The 22,131-nt window shown below is 50.8% G+C and overlaps 1 protein-coding gene across 1 annotated transcript in view; it reads right to left on the bottom strand.

Moving 5' to 3' along the window:
* Nucleotides 1–2,633: 2,633 nt before the first annotated feature.
* Nucleotides 2,634–22,131, bottom strand: part of LOC123448434 (triadin-like) — a 59,227-nt gene continuing 39,729 nt past the window's right edge. The window contains exons 4-9 of the mRNA XM_045125309.1: nt 14,647–14,752; nt 14,171–14,524; nt 14,008–14,072; nt 13,819–13,943; nt 3,800–4,036; nt 2,634–2,920 (exon numbers count right to left, since the gene is read on the bottom strand). Coding sequence (XP_044981244.1) covers nt 2,898–2,920; nt 3,800–4,036; nt 13,819–13,943; nt 14,008–14,072; nt 14,171–14,524; nt 14,647–14,752 — 910 coding nt within the window. The 3' untranslated portion in view covers nt 2,634–2,897. The remainder of the gene's footprint in view (nt 2,921–3,799; nt 4,037–13,818; nt 13,944–14,007; nt 14,073–14,170; nt 14,525–14,646; nt 14,753–22,131) is intronic.

Below are 22,131 nucleotides of genomic sequence, written 5' to 3'. Positions count from 1 at the left end.
GTGAGAGAACTTCTTAAACAGCATATAACCATTTTCTTTGATATGAGAGGACTTCTTGAACAACAGTTAATCATTTCCTCTTTCTTTATCTTCACACGTGGTTCGTGCAAGCGTTCGATAATTCTGCATTTAGGCATTGAGTAAAAATAGGTGAAGTATTTTTGTTTCGTATAACATAAATATATTATCGCATAATTATTATAAGAAATCTCCTCACAAATATGCAAATATGAAATATTTTTTATCGTATCAAAGTAGCCATGTCCTCATCAGGTGCACTAGTTCGACGAATAGATGGTGATACAAGTGCAACATGGATAGTAGATATAGGTTTTTGTAATTTAAAAATATGAAAATAGCAAAGTTGCAAGTAACAAAAGTGATCATAAACGGTGTTGCAATGCTTGGAAATAAGGCTGAGGGTTCATACTTTCACTAGGGCAATCTCTCAACAATGCTAACATAATAGAATGATATGACCATCCCTCAACGAGCAACAAAGAATCACTCCAAAGTTCACTAGGAGCAAAGAACATAAGATGAAATTGTTGTAGGTAGCAGAACCACCTCAAAGCTATTATTTCCGATCAATCTATTGAGCTATTCCTATAAGTGTCACAAACAACCCTAGAGTTTGTACTAGAATAACACCTATGATAAACATCAATCAACCCTAGTGTCACCTAGATACTCCAATGTCACCTCAAGTATCCATGGGTTAACTATTCGACATGCATCAAACAATTTCAGATTCATCATATTCAGTCCAACATAAAGAACTTCAAAGAGTACCCCCAATATTTCTATGAGAGAAAGTAGGACAAGAACGTGTATCAACCCATATGCATAGATTACCCCATTATCACCAAGGGAATCCACAAGTTGAGTACTAAAACATATATCAAGTGAATCAATAGAACACCCCATTGTCACCACGGGTATCCACATGCAAGGCATACATCAAGTGATCTCAAATCTAATATTCAATCCGACAAAACAGAACCTCAAACCGAAAGATTCAATTCATCACAACTAGATAGCAAGGGACGAATACCATATGATCTGTGATACATCAAGATCGTGACATCTCAAGAACACGAGAGAGAGAGAGAGAGAGAGAGAAATCAAACACATAGCTACTGGTACATACCCTCAACCCCGAGGTGAACTACTTCCTCCTTGTCATGGACACCGCCAGGTTTAAGAAGATGGCCATCAGCGATGATCGCCCCCTCCGGTAGGATGTCGGAACACGGCTTCGGATGAGTCTTCTTCGGTATAGAGGCTTACGGCGGCAGAGCGGGAGTTCTAGGTTAACTTCTGGGGGTTTCCATATATAGGATTTTTCAGCGTTGGAATCACGTCAAACGGAGTCACGAGGTGGTCCCAAGCCATCAGGGCGCGCCCGCGGGGGGGGGGGGGGGGGGGGTGTGGACGCATCGTGTTGGCTTGGCACCAACAGATGGACCCCCCCTTCGATGGTTCTTCGCTCTGGCTTTCTTATTTGCTCTAAAAAATCGCCAAAAAAAGTTGGCGATTTTGAAAACTTTTATTTTTCCTCACAAAAAATAACACCACAGTAATTCTACTAAAGACAACGTCAGTGCAGGTTAATTCTAATTAAATCATATAAGGTGCATCAAAATCATATAAAAGTATTATAAACATAGGTAAATATGACATGAATACTTCATAAATTGTAGATACGTTGAAAACGTATCAACGCGCCTCACAAGCAAGCGAGAGGGCCGCGCCCGCCCCGACTCTCGGAGAAGAGCGGATAGGCCAAAGACCAGGAGCCCAACAACGAACTTCCCGCGGCTACCACCCGCGAGAGACGCTGCCAAGCAGTCACCACGTCGTAGAAGGAAGCATAGAGGCCCGCCGGCGACACAATCGAAGCCATTAATGGATCCATCGGTCAACACAAAAGAAGGGGGTCGAGCCTCCCCACCCCGTGCTCAAACGGCATGACGAGAGAAAGTTGATCTCGCCGTAGTCGTCTACTAACCAAGCTTAACCTGGCAGCCTCCTTCGTCGATGGCATGGGAAGGAAGTAGGGCGAGAGGATGGCCGGACAACACGGGCTAGGTTTCCGCAGGTGTCACCTCAACCAAGATGAGGGGGCTTCTTTAGAAATTTTATAAGCGTGCAGCATTTTAGGCTCGTTAATCAACATCCCGTCATAACTAATACAGAAGTTTGGTTGCTAAAAAGCTAAGAACATGGGAGCTTATCGTTTGCATCATACCAAGCATATATGTACGAAATGATATAACCTGTACGTTTGGATTTTGACCATGGCAAATCAAACTTTTTTTATATAACTTTAGTTAACGCGAGATGGCAACTTTTGACAACTTTAGTTGACACGAAATGACAACTTTTATTTACAAGCACAGCAATTTCTTGGTAAAAATAAATTAGAGGCAAATTTATTATGCTTGCCAACTAAACTTACCATGATTTACAAACATAAACTGTCACAGAAAATGTTCGTTTTGCCATGGTCATATCCGGAACGTTCAAGGCTTATCGGCGTCCTAAATAAAACTAAACGAAATATGACTACAACAAGGAATGCCACGAAAAATCATCAGCCACAAGATCACCACGAGTGGGCAACATGACGATTTCTGAAAATTGATAAGATACGACTTCTTCATACGTCAGATATCGAACAAACATAATGTTGCTGTAGCTTTCGAACTACATGAACACACGATTCTGAATAGATAACACGCCTGATATAACACGCCATGCCCAGCCAATAATATACTCCGAACAAGTCAAATGTCAGAAAGTAACTTCTGAATAACTGGCTTCATCCCGGCCCACAGCAAACCAGTCAAGGCCAGAACTAGTTCTTTCTACCTTGTATCGTAGTAACGCCAGAGTCAATTGCTCCCGTTTCCAGCATCTGAACAGGCATAAAATTGTCACTATGGTAAGAAACATATGTGGACAGTTCAGATAGTGCAAGCAGTTTTGCATTAGTACATTTAGCACGAGAGAACATCAAAGCAATAAACCGCTAACAAATAAAGGCTTAAGGGCCTCTTTGGTTCACAAGATTCTTAAAATGCAAGAATAGGAAAAATATAGAATTGCAATGTCATGTCCATTTGTATCCTACAAGAATTGGGTTTGCGTGATTGCTTCACAGGAAAAGCAAATGATTCTTTTCCAGCAGGTTTGAGTCAATGCAAAATTTCATATGAAATGTACAACAATGGAATACTTAGGAAAAAATTGTATGGGATTCAGTCATACGAGCCAAACGACTGGTACAGGAAAATTCCCCAGGATTCCAACCCTCCAAAATTCCCATGGAAATACTTTGAATCAAAAAGTAATATTTTCCCATCAGATTGTGTGGCTCACATAACCTACACATATTTTAGGCAATTTGAATCATGGCACTCCTTTACTAGTCAACGTAGGAATCAACAGAAAACATATGTAAATGGATATGTATGCAGGAGTTTCATGAAATTCTCAAACTGAAAAATGTCAGACTTCCATGGCACTACAAAGTTTCAGGATCAAACTTGATAATATTTGCAGGATACAAAAGAAGATAAATATAGGTGCAAGAGTGATAAAAACTTTTAAAACACTACACCAAGTGCTGACTGCCACGTTCATATCTTTCAAAGTTCAATTTTTTCTAGACTTCGTCACAAAAAAAATAATGTAGACAACAATTGATATTTCTCCTCAATACAACACGAAAGAAAGTTGTAAATAGCAACGCTGTTTACAGTAAATTCAAGTGCTACAAACTATTGAATCATACCATCAGCAGATCCATCTCCAGCTTCTGCTTCGTCGTCGTCACCTTTATCTCCACCCTCCACATTCTCGTCTTCACCATCATCATCATCATCGCTGTCACTACCAGCTTCAATTTTAGGCACTGCCAGGGGTATAAAACTAGATGCACTTCTCCTACGAGAACTCGTAATAATATTGCTCATGTCTATGCCCTCAAGATCCTTTGCTCTTTCCTTTCTTTTTCTTGCTGCTTTAATTTCTGTTTAAAAAATGCATAACAGTTAGGCAAGTCAACTAATTACATGTAACATAGACATGCTTGAAGTAATCTACACATTAACTCCAAACAGCTGTCACTACAAGTTCAGGAGCGAGGTTATCCCATCACAATTGAGTCACATATATTATTATTGGGAACAAACACATTCTACAATGTTCATAGTTTTGAGGAACACGTGATAGTTTTTCCTTTTTTGTTTAAGATGCAAGGGACAACACTCATTAATGCACTATTAATAAATCTCTACTATTACAAAAAGAGTTTTGTCTACTGTCCTGCGGTCCTTCCTATCCCCGCATGATAAAAAATCGGGAGAAAAAACATCATTAAAAAATCAGGAGAAAAACTACATGCACAATCGGTTAGGGCGGAAAAAAAACATACACGCCCATGTCCTCGCGGCGCCGAAGCACAACTGCCCTGCTCTTATGTAGAGCTCTCCTGTGCTCTCCTAACTGCCTCTAGTGCTATCCGACTTGGAGATCGCAGGCGGCCACAGGGGGAAAAAGGATCGCAAGGTGGGGCTGGGACGTGCTCCCGATTGGCTGCACAACCAGGCAGGGCCAAACGCTCGTCATCTCCCACATCCACACACAGCGCCATTAGGCACACCATCAAGGTGGCTTCGTCACCGGTGGCACTGGACGGTCGCAGATGGCCAGTCCAGCCTCTGTGATAGGCGCGACAAAGTCGGACTGGTGGACGGTGGACAGCGAGTTGGCATACCTCACCGCAAGCGCTCCGCCATCTCACGGGATAACCTCTGATGTGCCACCGCAAGAAGATGAGCGAGCAGTTCATGCGCCTCAACCTCCCATGGCCGTCGTCCCCTCGGAATTCGGTGACCTCCTCGATGCTCAGGCAGGCGCTGACCGCCAAAGAAGCCAATGAGGTCACCTTCCCGGCTTGCAGCTTCTTCGTCGCGAGCGCAGGAGATGGCATGACCTTTGTGCCTCCCTCACACTCAATTGCCATGGCCCATGTTCACAGCCACAGGAGCCGATCTCAGGTTCGATTTTTCAGAGTTCTTCCACCCCGGAGCCGTTGAGTCCCACCAGAGAAGCGGCTCTCCCTTCTGTTCTATCTCAGCAGCAGCCGGCCTCAAAACCACGACTCCCCTAGAGCCGCGTGCAGCAAGGACAGGCATGAAGCTCTCCCATCTGTTGAAGCCGCTAGACTAACAGCCTTCTCAGAACCCAGGTTGCTTCGTTTCTTGCCCTTCCCTACTGTTTATTTTATCAGTGCATCAAGTTACCCATATCAAGAGTTTGCCAAAAATGCTTGGCAGAGATGTATAACTTTTAATATGCTTGCCATGTGTTTGTTAGAATGATTTACAGAAAGAAAATGGTTTAACATGAGTTGGTTCTGGTTTAATCAATTATTAGAAAACATTATCAAAGATGCATGTTTTATTCGCAAGCATTTAGATGATTTAGGCAAGACTTGATTGAAGCGGAAAGATGGTGGGAGATCAGCTCAAAACCTGCTTGGGCAAATCCACCTGGTGGTGTTCTGTGGAGATTGCCCACATGATTTGTGTCGGTGATCTGGAAAAGAATGTTCAGAAGAACAACGGAGCACCAACAACGGGTTAAAGGTATGTCTAGGAACAGATGCAGCCAATGGACCATCAGCCTAGCAAAGCATTCGTGCTATGGTTTTTGGCCAGAATCTGTTTCTAGATCACATTACTACTTGCTGCTTTTGACACATCTCAAATATTTCTTGCTCATCAAATGTACTCATCATTTACCTTCAGAGAGCATCGTGGATGCCCTGACTTGCTCCGTCGTGCCATTCCCCATTCAATACCTAGGCCTACCGTTGTCCACCCGGAAAGTCTCCTCCTCTCAGCTTCTCCCCCTTGTGGACAAGCTCCTCAAGAAGCTGGCTACATGGAAGGCGTCCATGTTCTCCCGCGACGAGAGGCTTGCACTAGTCCGGCATGTGCTCTCTGCAATGCACGTACACATCTTGCTGGCGCTGGCTCTATCACCGCCCATTCTCAAGAAGGTTCGCCGCATCATCAGAGACTTCCTATGGCATGGCCGGAAGGACCCAAGCGCGGGTGCGGGTGCCTGTCTGGTTAACTGGGCCAAGATTTGTTGGCCCATCAAGCTGGGAGGGCTTGGTGTTCGTGACCTGCAGCACACTGGCATTTCCCTCCGCATCTGGTGGCTTTGGCTTCAAGCCATTGATCCAACCCGGTCATGGTCTCACTTGCCCCTGCCTCACAACCCCGAGGTTCGAAACTTCTTCCGAGCTTCGACACGCTGGACTTTGGGAGACGGCCGCTCCTGCATATTCTGGACGGACCCCTGGCTTGACGGCCAATCGATTGGTCTCGTGGCTCCCTCTCTTGCTGCCCTAATCCCACGCCGGCGCAAACGCAGCTGCGCTATGAGGGAAGGTCTCTCTGACCGAGCTTGGATCCAGGACATCCGAGGGGCTCTTGGGCCTGCGGCCCTTGTTGATTACGTCGACATTTGGCGACTCCTGCAGCATGTGACACTATCTGAGCAGACGAGAGTGACTATCTGAGCAGCCGGACACTCTCGTCTGGCGGTGGACGAGCTCTGGATTTTACACCGCAGCCTCCTGCTACAACGCCATGTTCCTTGGCAGCACAACCGCCCCCGGTAGAAGCTAATCTGGAGAAGCTGGGCCCCCCTGAGCGTCAAGTTCTTCCTCTGGCTCGCGGCGCAATATCGCTGCTGGACGGCGGACCAGCTGGCTCACCATGGACTCCACCACGACCCCATCTGCATCCTATGCTGTCAGGAGCCTGAAACCCTCGACCATCTTCTGGTTGGTTGCGTCTTTGCTCGGACGACATGGCACTGCCCCCCCCCCCCCCCCCGACGGCTCCTTGGGCTTCTTCAAGCGGCTGACAGCACAAGTCCATTCGGCCCCCACAGCCCTACGCAAGGGTCTCGCTTCGTTGGTAATCCTCACAGCTTGGTCTATCTGGAAGCATTGCAACGCCGGTATCTTTGATGACCTACAACCATCTACCGCTCTTCTGCTGACCACCATCCAAGACGAAGCACGCGAATGGGCTGTTGCTGGCTCGAAGGGACTGCAGGCGATCATTCCTGTAACCTGATCGTGTGCTATTGGGGTTGGGCAACCCCCCTCTCTTCTGTCGTACCTATACCCCTCTATGCCCTCTGGTGTACGTAGTCGGATACAGCCCCCTGCAACACTCTTTCCCTATCAATAAAATGATATGCTGCCGAGCGTATTCCGGAAAAAAAAAGATGGTCCGCTATAGATGATGTACTATTTGTTAGAGTTATAATATAAGTCATGTACCCCTTTGTATTTATCTCGTTGTATAAGGGGTTTCCTGCACATGTTCCACACCTGTACATGTATATATATCAGCCTATGGCCTCATGGAAATACAAGTTGCTTATTCCTAACATGGTATTAGAGCTAGGTTAACTTTTGCACGCCGCAACTCGTGTTGTTGATCCGCTCCACGCCGCCGCTCTCCTCTCTGGCTCGTTCCCGTCAGGCAGCAGCTCCTCCTCGTCACCTCGTGCCCTGCCTCGTCCTAGTCTTCCTGCTGCTCCAGATCGGATCGGTCCAGGACGGGATTGAATCCTCGCTCCCGCTCCGGCTCGGATCGATTCAGGACGGGATCGAATCCGGCTCCTTCTCCTGCTGCCGATCCTATAGGATCCCCGCCGCCGATGATCCTCCTCTCGCCGCCTCCTGCTGCCGGATCGAAGGCGGAGGCCCGCCGCAGTCCCCTGCTGCCGAATTGAACGCCCGCTGCAGGCCCCTGCTACCGGTTGAACTCGTGGGATCGGGTCGCCAGATCCCATCAGATCGGGCCGCTTCGCTCCGCCCTGCCTCCAGATCGCATCGACACGGTTTCAGATCGAGAGGCATCGAGAGGCTGACCTGTTTTCCCCTCGTTGACTGAGTTTCTAAAAAAAAAAATGGTCTCCACCAACGCAGCGCGCAACATTGCAGTCCCTTGCTTCCCGTGACTGACGGCTGTGTTGGTAGTTCTTCTGCTGCTCCTGCAAGCTCTACATATGGTGATTGTCACTCTACACCGACTCCTCTCGCGACTTTCATCGGTGCATGTCGCTCTTCCTCGACACCTCTCGCGACTTTCACCGGTTGTCCTGGTGCCTATGACTCCATGGACTGCTCTTCGTCCACGCGTCTTCCCTTGACGTTTGGTGCTTGTCTGCACACGGCCTCGTCTTCTCCACCGGTCTTTGCAGACGATACTGGACATGCTACACCGCCATATTCAGCTGCTTCCACAGGTGGTGGTGGTCGCTTTTCTTCTCGTGCCATTACGCCGCCTACTTCAGCTGTGTACTTCACCGAGGACGAGATTGCGCGCGAACCTGCTGCTTGCCTTCGACTCTCCGTTGTCGGGTGTGTCTACATCGACATCTTCAGTTGCGCCCCTGACTGAGCAGGAGATTGGACGATTCCGATGTCTGCTAGCTCCATCTTTTGTTTCTTCATCGACAAGTTCTGTTGGTTCTGCTACGGACTCTTCTGGCATTGTGAGGCCACCTTCTACACACGCAGGTACATCTCCGTGGGTTCTTGATACCGGAGCATCTTTTCATATGACTCATGATTCATCCACTCTGTCATCTACTCGACCTCTTGATTCTCCTGTTCATGTTCTTACTGCTGATGGTACTTCTCTCCCGGTTACTGGCCGAGGCACTCTTAGCACTTCATCTTTTCATGTTCCCGATGTTGCTCATGTTCCTCGGCTTACCATGCAGCTCCTTTCTGCTGGCCAGATTGTTGACTCTGGTTGTCGGGTCATTCTTGACTTTGACTCATGTTCAGTTCTGGACCGTCACACTGCTGCTCTTCTCGGTGCTGGCCCCCGGCGTCGTGACTCTCAGGGTCTCTGGGAGCTTGACTGGCTTCACCTTCCATCCGCTGCCACCGCAGCCAGTCTCTCCTCCTCTGTTGCCTTGTCTACCACCTCTTTTCAACAGTGGCATCATCATCTGGGTCATTTATGTGGCTCTCGTCTCTCATCCTTAGTTCGACGTGGTCTTCTTGGATCCATCTCCGGTGGTGTGTCTTTAGACTGTCAGGGCTGCCGGCTTGGTAAACAGGTTCAGTTACCTTATCCTCATAGCGAGACTGTGTCTCAGCGTCCTTTTGACCTTGTTCACTCGGATGTTTGGGTCTAGCTCCCTTTTCCTCAAAGGGAGGTCATCGCTACTATACTATCTTTATAGATGATTTCTCTCGATACACGTGGATCTATTTTATGTCTTCTCGTAGTGAGGTATTATCTATCTATAAGCGTTTTGCTGCCATGGTTCACACTCAGTTCTCTTCTGCTGGAGAGTATATCTCCAAGATATTGCGTGGATTTCTCGCCGAGCAGGGTACACTTGCTCAGTTCTCTTGTCCTGGTGCTCATGCTCAGAATGGTGTGGCTGAGCGCAAGCATCACCTTCTTGAGACGGCTCGTGCGATGATGATTGCTGCCTCTCTCCCGCCTCATTTCTGGGCTGAGGCCGTCTCCACCTCCACCTATCTCATCAATCTACAACCTTCTGCTGCTCTACAGGGTGGTGTTCCTTTCGAGCGTCTTTTTGATCGTTCTCCCGATTATTCGATGCTTCGCCTGTTTGGTTGTGTTTTTGCTATGTTCTTCTTGCCCCTCGCAAACGCACCAAACTGACCGCTCAGTCTGTTGAGTGTGTCTTCTTAGGCTACAGTGATGAGCATAAGGGCTATCGTTGTTGGGATCCTATCGATCGTCGGATGCGTATCTCTCGGGATGTGACTTTTGACAAGTCTCGTCCTTTCTACCCACGCCCATCTTCCTCGACCTTTTCACTGGAGAATATCTCTTTCCTCACTTTTCCTGATACACCTCTCACCCCCATCGAGCCTTTGCCTATTCGTTCCACTCCCTCTGCTTCTCCACCTCTTGTCAATTTGCTACCACCATCTCCCACGGTTTCTTCTCCTGGCATGTCACCGGATTTTGCTCCTTCATCTCCGGTGACTTCTACGTCTTCACCCCCTAATTCTACCTTGGCGATCCCCCTTGCATTGTTCCATCTTTTCCTCAGTGTTACACTCGTCGTTCACGTCATGCGGATGCCTCTGTGGATGTGTCGTCATCCTCATCTCAGCCTCCCTATGCCTTGCGTTCTCGCCCTCGTCCGCCTGTTGATCGCCTTGGATTTCCCACCGTTGGTGCTGCTGTTCTTGAGCCGACTTCCTATCGTCATGCTGTTGTTCATCCTGAATGGCAGTTTGCGATGGCAGAGGAGATTGCTGCTCTTGAACGCACTGGTACGTGAGATCTTGTTTCCCTTCCTCCCGGAGTCCGTCCCATCACTTGTAAGTGGGTCTACAAGGTTAAGACTCGCTCCGATGGTTCTCTTGAGCGCCACAAAGCTCGTCTTGTGGCTCGTGGTTTTCAGCAGGAGCATGCTCGTGATTATGACGAGACTTTTGCTCCTGTGGCCCATATGACCACTGTTCGTACACTTCTTGCCATGGCCTCTGCACGCCACTGGTCTATATCTCAGCTTGATGTTAAGAATGTCTTTCTTAATGGTGAGCTGCGTGAGGAGGTGTACATGCAACCACCACCTGGGTATTTTGTTCCTGATGGCATAGTATGTCGTCTTCATCGCTCTCTCTATGGCCTTAAGCAAGCCCCTCGCGTCTGGTTTGAGTGTTTTGCCTCTGTGGTGACTGTCGCTGGTTTTCAGCGAGTGCTCATGATCTAGCATTGTTTATTCACCTTTCTCCTCATGGCCGAACACTTCTTCTCTATGTTGATGACATGATCATCACTGGGGATGACCCCGAGTATATTGCCTTTGTAAAGGCCTGTCTTAGTGAGCAGTTTCTTATGTCTGATCTTGGAACTCTTCGCTACTTTCTTGGGATTGAAGTCTCTTCTACCTTTGATGGCTTTTTTATATCCCAAGAAAAGTATATCCGGGATCTTCTTGCTCGTGCTGCTCTTACTAACGAGCGCATTGTTGAGACTCCTATGGAGCTCAATGTTCACCTCCGTGCTACTGATGGTGATCCCCTGCCTAACCCGACGCGTTATCGTCATCTTGTTGGCAGTCTTGTCTATCTAGCTGTCACTCGTCCGGATATCTCTTATCCGGTTCATATTCTGAGTCAGTTCAACTCCACTCCCACATCGGTTCACTATAGTCATCTCCTTCGTGTTCTCCAATATCTTCGGGGCACGATCTCTCACCATCTATTCTTTCCTCGCTCCGGTTCTTTACAGCTTCAGGCCTATTCGGATGCTACGTGGGCTAGTGATCCTTCCGATCACCGTTCACTTTCTGCTTACTGTGTTTTTTTTGGTGGTTCTCTCATTGCCTGGAAGACGAAGAAACAGATTGCAGTTTCCCGTTCGAGTGTAGAGGTTGAGTTGCGAGCGATGGCTCTTTTGACGGCAGAGGTGACTTGGTTACGGTGGTTACTTCAGGATTTTGGTGTTTCTGTTACTACACCGACTCTGCTCTTATCTGACAGTACAGGTGCTATTAGCATTGCGCGTGATCCTGTGAAGCATGAGCTCACCAAGCATATTGGTGTTGATGCTTTCTATGTGCGCGCTGGTGTGCAGGATCAGGTTATTGCTCTTCAGTATGTGACTTCCGAGTTACAGTTGGCGGATTTCCTGACGAAGGCCCAGACCAGAGCACGACATGGCTTTTATCTCTCCAAACTCAGTGTTGTTCATCCACCATGAGTTTGAGGGGGGTGTTAGAGTTATAATATAAGTCATGTACCCCTTTGTATTTATCCCGTTGTATAAAGGGTATCCTGCATATGTTTCACACCTGTACATGTATATATATCGGCCTATGGCCTCATGGGAATACAAGTTGCTTATTCCTAACACTATTCAAGAATATAAAGCATCTGACTGATGCGATATTCGAGTGGTATAAAGTATACTAAATTGTTTCTCAGATACATGAGCACGTAGTTTCTCTTAAGTTTCAAACTTGCAACCTCTGAAGTAGCAGAAACAGACATCTACAAAAAACACAAGGCCACAACATTTATTAATTTATTAGCAATGTGGAAAAAGCACACAGCAAGCTCAAATAAAAAGGCACCAACATCTATTCATCAGATTTCATCTACAAATATACAATATCAGCATGGCAACATCCACAAATTGACAATACCAGCATGGCAGCATCTACAAATCTACAATACTAGCATGGCAACATCTATAAATCTACAATACCAACATCTATTCATCAAATTATCTAAGAATGTAAAACAGTAAACAGGAAAAAATGTCCTGCATTACACTGAAGAAGCAGGGACAGCAGCAGGTCAATCTTTGGCCGGACTGCTGCTGGAGGAGGGAGTGGCAGGGATGGTGTGCTGCTGTAGGAAGTGCTGGTGGCGGGGAGCTGCTCCGGTCGTTGTTCGTCGAGCATCAGGAGGAAGGGACCTGAAGGAAGGGACGATAGTGGCAGCAGTGAGAGGCTCCAACTATCATGCGTCAGGACGAAGGGCGGAAGTGGTGGTGGCAGCAAGATGCTCCGACCGCCGGGCGTCAGGAGGAAGGGACCGGGAAGAAGGGAAGGTGGCACGGTCCCGGTTCACTGCTGCTGCTGGAGGAAGGGCGGGAGTGGTGGCGGCGGCGGCGAGATGCTCCAAGCTTCGGGCATCTTGCTCCTGACGAAGATGGCAAGGGCGGCAGCGATATGGCAAGGGCGCAGGTGACTGGCTGGTGGGGAAGAGGAGGAGAATATCCAGAGGACGGACAGCTCTGGTTGTGCTAACCCCGGCCTCCGGAGGCAAGCAGGGTGGCGGCGGCGGCGGCGGCGTGTGGCTCGGGGATATGGATGCGAGAGTGTGGATGGGCAAGGGGAATACTGCGGTGGTGTGGATAGAATCTCGAACCCTATCGAGCAGCAACATTCTGTGCTTTGCGGGGGAAGGACGGCCCATTTTGAGATTTCTGTAGTGGGGGCACATAGCGATTAATCGGAATATTCGCGATAAATTGGTTGTCAGGCCGATAAATCGGCCCAAAAGATTAATGTTGAAGATACGGCCTTATCCTAGCGGCCACACCCCGAGTAGCGATTAATCGGCCGATAAATCGCTGAATCGGCCGATTTTTTGAACAGTGGCTTGCAACAGATGAACGCTTTGCTAATCAAGGCAGAAGTGAGACTCGGATCTGTGTGGGTGGGCTCATGACCTTGTGCACCCACCGCTTGATCCTGCACCCAAGGAGAGTTCTCCAAGGTAAATGAGTTCAGGAGCGAGATTATCCCATCACAATTCAGTCACACAGTATATATTATTATTGGGAACAAACACCTTCTATAATGGATAGTTTTGACGAACAACAACAACAACAACAACAACAAAGCCTTTAGTCCCAAACAAGTTGGGGTAGGCTAGAGGTGAAACCCATAAGATCGGCACATGGATAGCAAGCTTCCACGCATAACACACGATAATTTTTCCTTTTTCTGTTTTAAGATGGAAGGTACAAGACTCAATACCGCACTTTCTAAATCAAGGTAGAAGTGAGACTCGGATCGGGTGGGCAGGTGGGATTCACAACCTTGTGGACCCACCGCTGGATCCTGCACCCAAGGGAAGTTCTCCACAAAGAATAATTTGATTACCTAACATCCTAATGCTACCCATATAAACTTTAGAAAATGAAACGACTAGCAAAGCTTTCATATAATTATAAGTAGTTCAGCAACAAACTAGACCTTTCTCAGAAGGGTGTGAAGACAATCCTTCCTTTTCAAGTATATGCTCCAACTCCTTTATCAAACAAGCCTCGCGCTTGCTCTCCGGGGCCTGCTTTGCCCTCCGATACACAGAAGGTGGCACACTAGTTTAAGAAAACACATTAGTAAAATTCATTATTGCATTCAAGTATCCAAAGTAAGGATTACCTCATTCCACAAGATTTTATAACTGACTTAAGCCGTTCTACTCGTTTGCCATGGGCTGGAGCTGCCTGTTATTTTTTGTGCAAATCAAACTATAAAAATGGTAGAGCTAATATATTGAGAGAACAAGTATTCCAGAACCGGACCTAAAAAAACAAATACAAACCTTCTTATTATCCACAGCAGATGAAAGGGGATTATCTTCTGCAGAATTTCGACCTTGATCTTTATCACTTTTATCTAAGTCTCTTTTTGCAACCTTTTCAACCTTGAGAGTTGACAATTTTTTCCCTGCCGTCACTTTTTTCTGCTGCTTTATAGATTTGCCTTTTTTAGGCCCCCTCTTTTTTGGCCTTATATCCTCATCACTGTCTTCCCTCTCACTATGACTATTATTTAGTTCAAAGGTATCAGAGTCTTGACGAGCTCTTTTAGAGCCTTTACTTGTTTTCTGACCAGCATCCTTACAAGCCTCCTGTTTACTATGATCCGCCATTCCATTTTCAGGTTCTTGCAAAACCTGTCATACAGAAAAATAACAGAAACACAGTCAAAAAGTCTTTCTAAGCTAAAGCTGATTCAAGCATCACACCACATGAGCTAAGCAAATAGACACGATTCTAATGCACATTTAAAACTTACTCTATCTAACTCTTTGGTAATATAACCCTTAAAAGCATCCAAAGCTTTCTTCTCAAGTTTGAGGTCTTCTTCTAAAGTCCGCCGAACTCCTAGTAGAGTAAGAGTTCTGCATTGCTTCATTTTGTGAATACATGCTGAATAATCAAACATGCTACAAACAGGTAAAATAGATGTTGGAATGTTCTGTAAAAAATCACTAATGCTCTCATTTTGATTTAATAAGACTCCAGCATTCAAACCAAAATCAAGTAAAATACAGACCTACAGTCCTTTGGCAAGATAAAATAGACATGCCTAGAAAGTATGAAAACATTCTGAAGCATAATTAGAACACGACATATGTATAATTAAACTCAATATAATATTTTGCCTACATTAATAGTCGGTACCTAATAATTCATTTTAAGATGAGTATTGTATAATGCAATCAATTTTTACTATTAAACGGGAGTTGGTACGTTTGCTTCCCCGCCTCCAGGTTTTCCTCTCCTATGATTCTTGTTAAGCTTCATGCACTAGCAACGCAACCAGAAATCCGAACTGATGGAAAGAGTTAATGCAATCCACATATATTGTAACACCCCCTCTCACATGTGACGCGGAAAGTCAACATGTGGACAGACTCAGAGGTATGGTTCAAGAGGACTATACGGGCACATAGGGGGCAGCAGCAATTTTGAATAAACTGCGAAAGCCAGACTTGAACTCAAGACCTTAGGCTCTGATACCATGTTAAGCTTCATGCACTAGCCAACGCAACCAAATGAAAAGAGCTAATGCAATCCACATATATTGTAACACCCCCTCTCACATGTGACGCGATAAGTGAACATGTGGACAGACTCAGAGGTATGGCTCAAGAGGCCTATACGTGGACACATAGGGGGCAGCAGCAATTTTTGAATAAACTGCGAAAGACAGGACTTGAACTCAAGACCTTAGGCTCCGATACCATGTTAAGCTTCATGCACTAGCCAACGCAACCAAAAGTCCGAAGGCCTATACGTGGACACATAGGGGGCAGCAGCAATTTTTGAATAAACTGCGAAAGACAGGACTTGAACTCAAGACCTTAGGCTCCGATACCATGTTAAGCTTCATGTACTAGCCAACGCAACCAAAAGTCCGAACTGATGGAAAGAGCTAAAGCAATCCACATATATTGTAACAATTTCCTCCCCCACCTTCTCCGTTCTGATTTTTTTTCTCATGCCTACGCATGAAATAGGTTTTTCCTCTATTGGGTTTTTAAACCCTTATGAGTTGGACGGCTCCCTCTCAACTCTTTCCACTCGAGCGACCTGATCTTCCTGCCAATGGCGTACCCTAGATGGCCACTGCCGAGGACAGCTCCTCCCACTCCCACGATCCCGCTCGCAACAAGTCAGCCGAGGTGGCAACCTCCACGGCTGCTCCTCCTCAAAACCCTTATCCAGCTGTAAAGCATACGGTGGCTAGAAATCAAGGGGTGCCCCGTGGAACGCATCTCCATCGGGAGACCTGCGTCATCTTGCCGACTCTGAGCCTCGCATTCGACATAGGCCGGTGCTCGCAGCGTACAATGTCGGGCAGCCTTCCATGTATGGTGCCACGCCGAGGGGCTCTACAGGCTACACCCACCCGCCATCTTCGTCGCCAGGTACCTCAGGGAGCTCTCCTGTTGTGAGCTGCTCAGATGTATTGCAAATGTGGTGAGCTGCTCAAATGTGTGCCATTTATCTCTCATGCTTGCGTCGCATGCTTTGATCTTTTCTTACTCCTTTTAGTTTGATCGGATTTCTTAGGTTTGTGTAGGCCATGTAGAAGGCCATCATCAGGAAAGGCAAGGATCTGGAGGTCATATCGGGTTTCATATAGGTTAGTTTTGAGGAAAAGTGGAAAAGCAAAGCAAGGATACCACACTGATTTATAAATTAGAGCATTGTGGAGCTCAATCGAAAGGGAAAACGGAATTTATAGCAACAATGCAAGAGTGACGATTCAGTTTTTGATGATTAGTAGCGAGATCAATCAAGGCATGAGATGGATTTGGATGGGGCAGTGGGTTTGCTTAGAAGGAGGTGAGAGAAGGACGTAGGTAGAAGAACCTTGAGATGATGGTGAGACTGTTGATTCAACCCTTTATTTGGTTGGCTCTATTTTGTGTGTGCGGAGTCCGGGATCTGTGTCCGAGAAACCCTTTCAAGATCTAGGGTTCGAACATTGGGGGCTTTGCTTGGCAACCTATGACCCGAGGACAATTACGGCGAGGCCACGACGAGCTCACTCAATCTCACCGGGCACGAAGGGGGCGCGCGAGCTACCAAGGTTCAGGCCGCCATGTGATGTAATACCCTACTCCTTCCTGTGTTGGATTGCTCCGTAATGGAGAGTTGTGCTCGAGGTACATGATGTGCGGGGAGAGAATGGCTCGGTGCCCTTCAAGAAAGTGGCTCGTCCCCTCTTGTAATGCCTTGGTCCTCTTCCCCGAAAACATGAGCGGGAAAGGGTGGCCACTGGGCGGCAATTCAAAGGGGGACAAGCGCCCAGGCTTATCCTGACTGTTGAACGGAAGAATAGGGATTGGTGGAATAGTTGTTGTATTGCTTGAGCCTCCTGGGCATATATATAGGAGTACATGATCATCTTGGAGTACAAGTCAAGGCAGGAACAAATCCTAGTCTATCTATGCTTTCCTAAACAATCACGTTACTGAACATCCCCCCGCAGTCACAACGGTAACGACGCAGACGGTGAGACTGGAGAAGAATCCGAAGGTAAGCCGCCGGTCATCCCCCCACAGTCGTAACGGTCGATGCATCGTGGAAGTTGTGGCTGGAGTGGAAACCGACGAGGTTGCTCAAGCAAGGCGGTAGCCCTTTGTGCGTTGGTCGAGGTAGCCGAGAGCGTAGGGTGGTGTAGCCGTGGTCGAGGTAGCCGTGCGAAGAACGCCGTGGTCGATGTCGAGTCGGGGTAGCCGGTGTCGAGGAAGTCGTCGTGGAGCACGGGCGCAAGGAGACGCCGAGTTAGTCATGGGCACAGTGGTGTCGAAGTAGTGGTGCACCGGGAAGAAGACGTAGTGGAGACGCGTCGCGCCGAGTTTGCCAAGCCCGGGGACACATCATGGACGAAGGCACACGTCAGGCACGCGTCGCGCCGAGTTTGCCAGCACCGCGCATGCGTAGACAGACGAAGTCGATGTTGACGATGCGTTGCTCCAGGTTTGCCAGGCCTAGGAACACACCGGGCACGAAGGCACACGTCAGTGTTGCCAGCACCGGGCATGCGGAGACGGGGACCTGCACACGACCTGTACGCCATATCGAGGAGGCTAGCAGAGAAGGACTCGACGACGGTTGCGGCGCAAATCGGCGGGGGGCTATGTTGCCCGCGGTGGTCGGAGTAGATGAAGCAGTCAGGGAAGACGACGGCGACGCTGGCGATGAGCTGGTGCTGGACGAAGATGAAGGAGGTGGACGGGCGGTGCGACTAGGGTGAGCGAGCTGCAACAACGCCAAAGAAGAGCGGCGGCGGCGGCCTGATGGCGGCGGCGGCGGCTGGTTAGGAGCGCGGCGGCGATGCTCGAAGTAGGCGAGGAAGAGCCCGACAACATGACGAAGACCGGCGCGGACGATGGCATTCCCGCGCCGAAGGAGACGGCGCTGCGCATACCAAAGGAAGTCGACGCGCAGGGACGGTGGAGTGGACTACGACCCGAAGGGGCGACGAAGCGGCAGCGCGTGGGTCGGGGCGACGACGGAAGACCTCGGGGGTGGCGGCGTAGCCCGCGTGCCGCAACGCTACGGCCCGAAGGGGCGACGCAGCGGCGGTGCGCGGGTGGTGCAGCCACGGGGACGACCTCGGGCGACGGCGGGGACCGCATGCCACGCTCGCTACGACCCGATGGGGATGCAGCGGCAGCGCGAGGGTCAGTGCGGCCACGGGGACAACCTGCAAAGGACGGCCTCGAGGCAGAAGTAGACCACAGGCTGCGACACTGCGGCCCGAAGGAGCGACGCGGCGGTAGCGCACGGATTGGGGCAACCGCGGGGAGAACCACTGGGCGGCGGCGCTGCGGCCCGATGGGGCGACACAGCGGCAGCCCGATGCTCGATCGATGGAGGGGCGCGTTGTACTCAGGACAGTCTTCACGGGGCCTGCGAAGGCGCGCGCAACCAACAGGCCAGGTCAGTCACACGGCATAGATGAGGCGGATCCCGGGCGTGCGGGTGATCAATCCGATCGCACGCGATGTCGTGGACGTCGCTCGGTGGAGGCAGGGTGGCGGCCAGTTCCGGCAGCCGATGCGAAGCAGGCGGCCCGAAGCAGCCGGCGTGACCCAGGCGGCGCAACAGTCGGCCCGAGGCGACCGACGCGAGGCAGCTGACGAGGATGGAGCCGGAGCCGGCACTACGCAGCCGGCTTGAGGCAGGCAGCGGCGCGACCGTACGAGGCGACGTTGTTGACCGATGGGAAAGCGGTGCGCGAACGGCGGCTGTGATGGGCCGCCGCATGGCGCGTGGCCGTCGGGTTGGGGTGATGCAGGAGTCCCGATCAGAGCAGGGCGATGACGATCGGCGGAGATCGACGAGCGTGCCGGCGCGCGAACGCCGCCTGGTCGAAGGAGAAGCCGGGTCGCGCCGATGTCGGAGTAGGGCGCGGTGGTCGACGGCGGCGGCAGGCGACGCAATCCGATCTAAGATCGGAAAAACCAAAAAGAAAACGCCGATCAAAGTGACCGGCGGAGGAGAGAAACCCTAGATCAAGAGATTGGGAAAAGACTATCTAGGGCAGCCGGTCAACACGACCGGCGGACGAACCCTAGGTACGGGCGGCGCGGCCCCCGACGGCGATCATGGAGGCCGACCGCCTCGGGGGCGGCGCGCGATGCGGAAGCGGCGGCGGCGGCTAGGTCAAGGACCTTGCGGCAGATACCATGTTGAACGGGAGAATAGGGATTGGTGGAATAGTTGTTGTATTGCTTGAGCCTCGTGGGCATATATATCAGTACATGATCATCTTGGAATACAAGTCAAGGCAGGAACAAATCCTAGTCTATCTATGCTTTCCTAAACAATCACGTTACTCAACACCGACTAAAGGGGCAGTATTCGCCTGATAAAGTGGTCGTCGTGACGCGTTTGTGGGCTCGGCGATGACCTCCAACCTCCCGCGTTGATCCGTCCTGATCCTCTTTCACCGAAATGCAAAGCTTTGGGATCCTGCCTTGACTTGTACTTGTCCGCGTTGATCCGTCCTGATCCTCTTTCACCGAAATGCAAATCGGCGAGCATTGCACTTTAATCACCAACGAGGAAATCCTCCATGTCCGCGCCTGCTGGCACGGCCTCTGTCATCCTTGTCTGCACGGGTGCGTAACCCACGTGATGGGCACGGAGCCCCGCGGATGGTACCGTGCGTCCGGCCTCGCAGAGCGGCCTTGCGAGGCAATCTAGCACTTGGTGGACTAGCCTAGCGGTGAGGGGCATCGCGAGGCGGCTTCTTTTGGAGCGGCCATGGCCAAGCCATCTCGCTACAAGCCAGCCCAAATGTCACCTCCTGGGCCAGTGGCAGACGGGTCGTGGTACCATGGTTCCCACTGGGCAGACAGTAGCCCTCGGGCCCGCTGAGTGCATGTTCCGCCCGATAAGGACGAAACAACGCAGGGCTCATTGAGTTGACGGGCCTAGAGGCGACGCGTGGCTCTGATGAGTCTCTACCCACACAGGAATCCCGAATTGGCCGCCGAGGATAAGGAGAAGGCCAAGAAGAAGACCGAGGTTGAAGGACCTTCCCCTCCCTTGAAGGTCGTCTCGCCCGCCCTGCCGACATACCTGGCGGCAAAACCGACGGGTGGCAACAAGAAGGGTGAGCTTCGGTGTGAGGTGACCCCAGGGGACGGGGTGAGGCGGTCATCCTGAGCCCGCCACGCTAGACGACTAGTGCGACCCCTGCTGGGGGCGACAACGCGGAGCTATCGAAATGGCTCGAGATCGTGCACTCTCCCGTGATGGCGCAAGCGGGCGACGAGGAGGCCCGGGCGAGCCGCGTCCTAGCGCTGGGGGAGAGCAGCACCGCGCCCTAGGGCGGGCCTCAACGGCGTCAGGAAGGAGGCAGAACTCTGCGCGGAGGAGAGGCAGCGCCTGGCGGAGGGGTGGAGCCAGCTTCGGGAGGCGACGAAGCTCGACCGCCAGCAGGGCGAGGAGGCCAAAGCGCAGCGCGAGCAGCTCGCCAAAGATGCCCAGGTGTCCCTCGCGAAGGCCCTCGATGACGCCAAGGAGGTCAAGCAACAGCAGGAGGGGGCTTGATGCCCGCGAGAAGACGCCTCAGGAGCAGGCTGCTTCCGCGAGCACCCACTCAAAACGAGGTTGGAGGCCGCGGAGGCCTACGAGAGCCGGCTCACGTCCCGCGAAGCCGACCTCTCGAAACACGAGGTCCTGAGGCGTCCGGAGGCGATTACCACCCACGAGGCAAATGTCGAGGCCCGGGAGCGCGAGTTCGAGTCCGCGAGGGAGGCATTGCGGGAGCATCTGTTGGTAAAGGAGCGCGAGCTGGCGGCCGCCTGGGCCACTCTCGATGAGCAGAAGGGCCTTGCGAGGCGGCTTCTTTTGGAACGGCCATGGCCAAGCCATCTCGCCGCAAGCCGGCCCAAATGTCACCTCCTGGGCCGGTGGTAGATGGGTCGTGGTACCCTAGTTCCCACTGGGCAGACAATAGCCCCCAGGCCCGCGGCGTGCACGTTCCACCCATTACGGACAAAACGACGCAGGGCCCATTGAGTTGTCGGGCCTAGAGGCGACGTGTGGCTCTGATGAGTCTGTACCCACGTAGGAATCCCGAGTTGGCCGATGAGGATAAGGAGAAGGCCAAGAAGACCGAGGTTGAAGGACCTTCCCCTCCCTTGAAGGTCGTCTTGCCCGTCGTGCCGACATACCTGGCGGCAAAACCAACGGCTGGCAGCAAGGAGGGTGAGCTTCGGTGTGAGGTGACCCCAGGGGACAGAGTGAAGCCACCAACGCCGGAGGCGGTCCTCCTGAGCCCGCCGCGCCATACAGCGAGCGCGACCCCTGCTGGGGGCGACAGTGCAGAGCTGTCGGAAGGGCTCAAGATCGTGCACACTCCCGTGTTAGCGCCAGCGAGCGACGAGGAGGCCCGGGCGAGCCGCATCCTAGCACTGGAGGACAGCAGCACCTTGCCCTAGGGTGGGCCTCAACGGCGTGAGGAAGGAGGCGGAACTCTGCACGGAGGAGCGGCGGCGCCTGGCGAAGGGGTGGAGCCAGCTTCAGGAGGCGGCGAAGCTCGACCGCCAACGGGGCGAGGAGGCCAAAGCGCGCCAAAGATGCCCAGGTGTCCCTCGCGAAGGCCCTCGATGACGTCCAGGAGGCCAAGCGACAACGGGAGTGGGCTTGATGCCAGCGAGAAGACGCCCCATGAGCAGGCTGGTTCGGCGAGCACCCGCTCAAAACGCGGGTGGAGGCCGCGGAGGCCTAAGAGAGCCGGCTCACG

The sequence above is a fragment of the Hordeum vulgare genome, chromosome 4H (genome assembly GCF_904849725.1).
Source record: "Hordeum vulgare subsp. vulgare chromosome 4H, MorexV3_pseudomolecules_assembly, whole genome shotgun sequence".
NCBI classification, from domain to species: domain Eukaryota; kingdom Viridiplantae; phylum Streptophyta; class Magnoliopsida; order Poales; family Poaceae; genus Hordeum; species Hordeum vulgare.
Note: the sequence above shows the minus strand (reverse complement) of the source record. Positions and strands in the feature narration are given on the sequence as shown.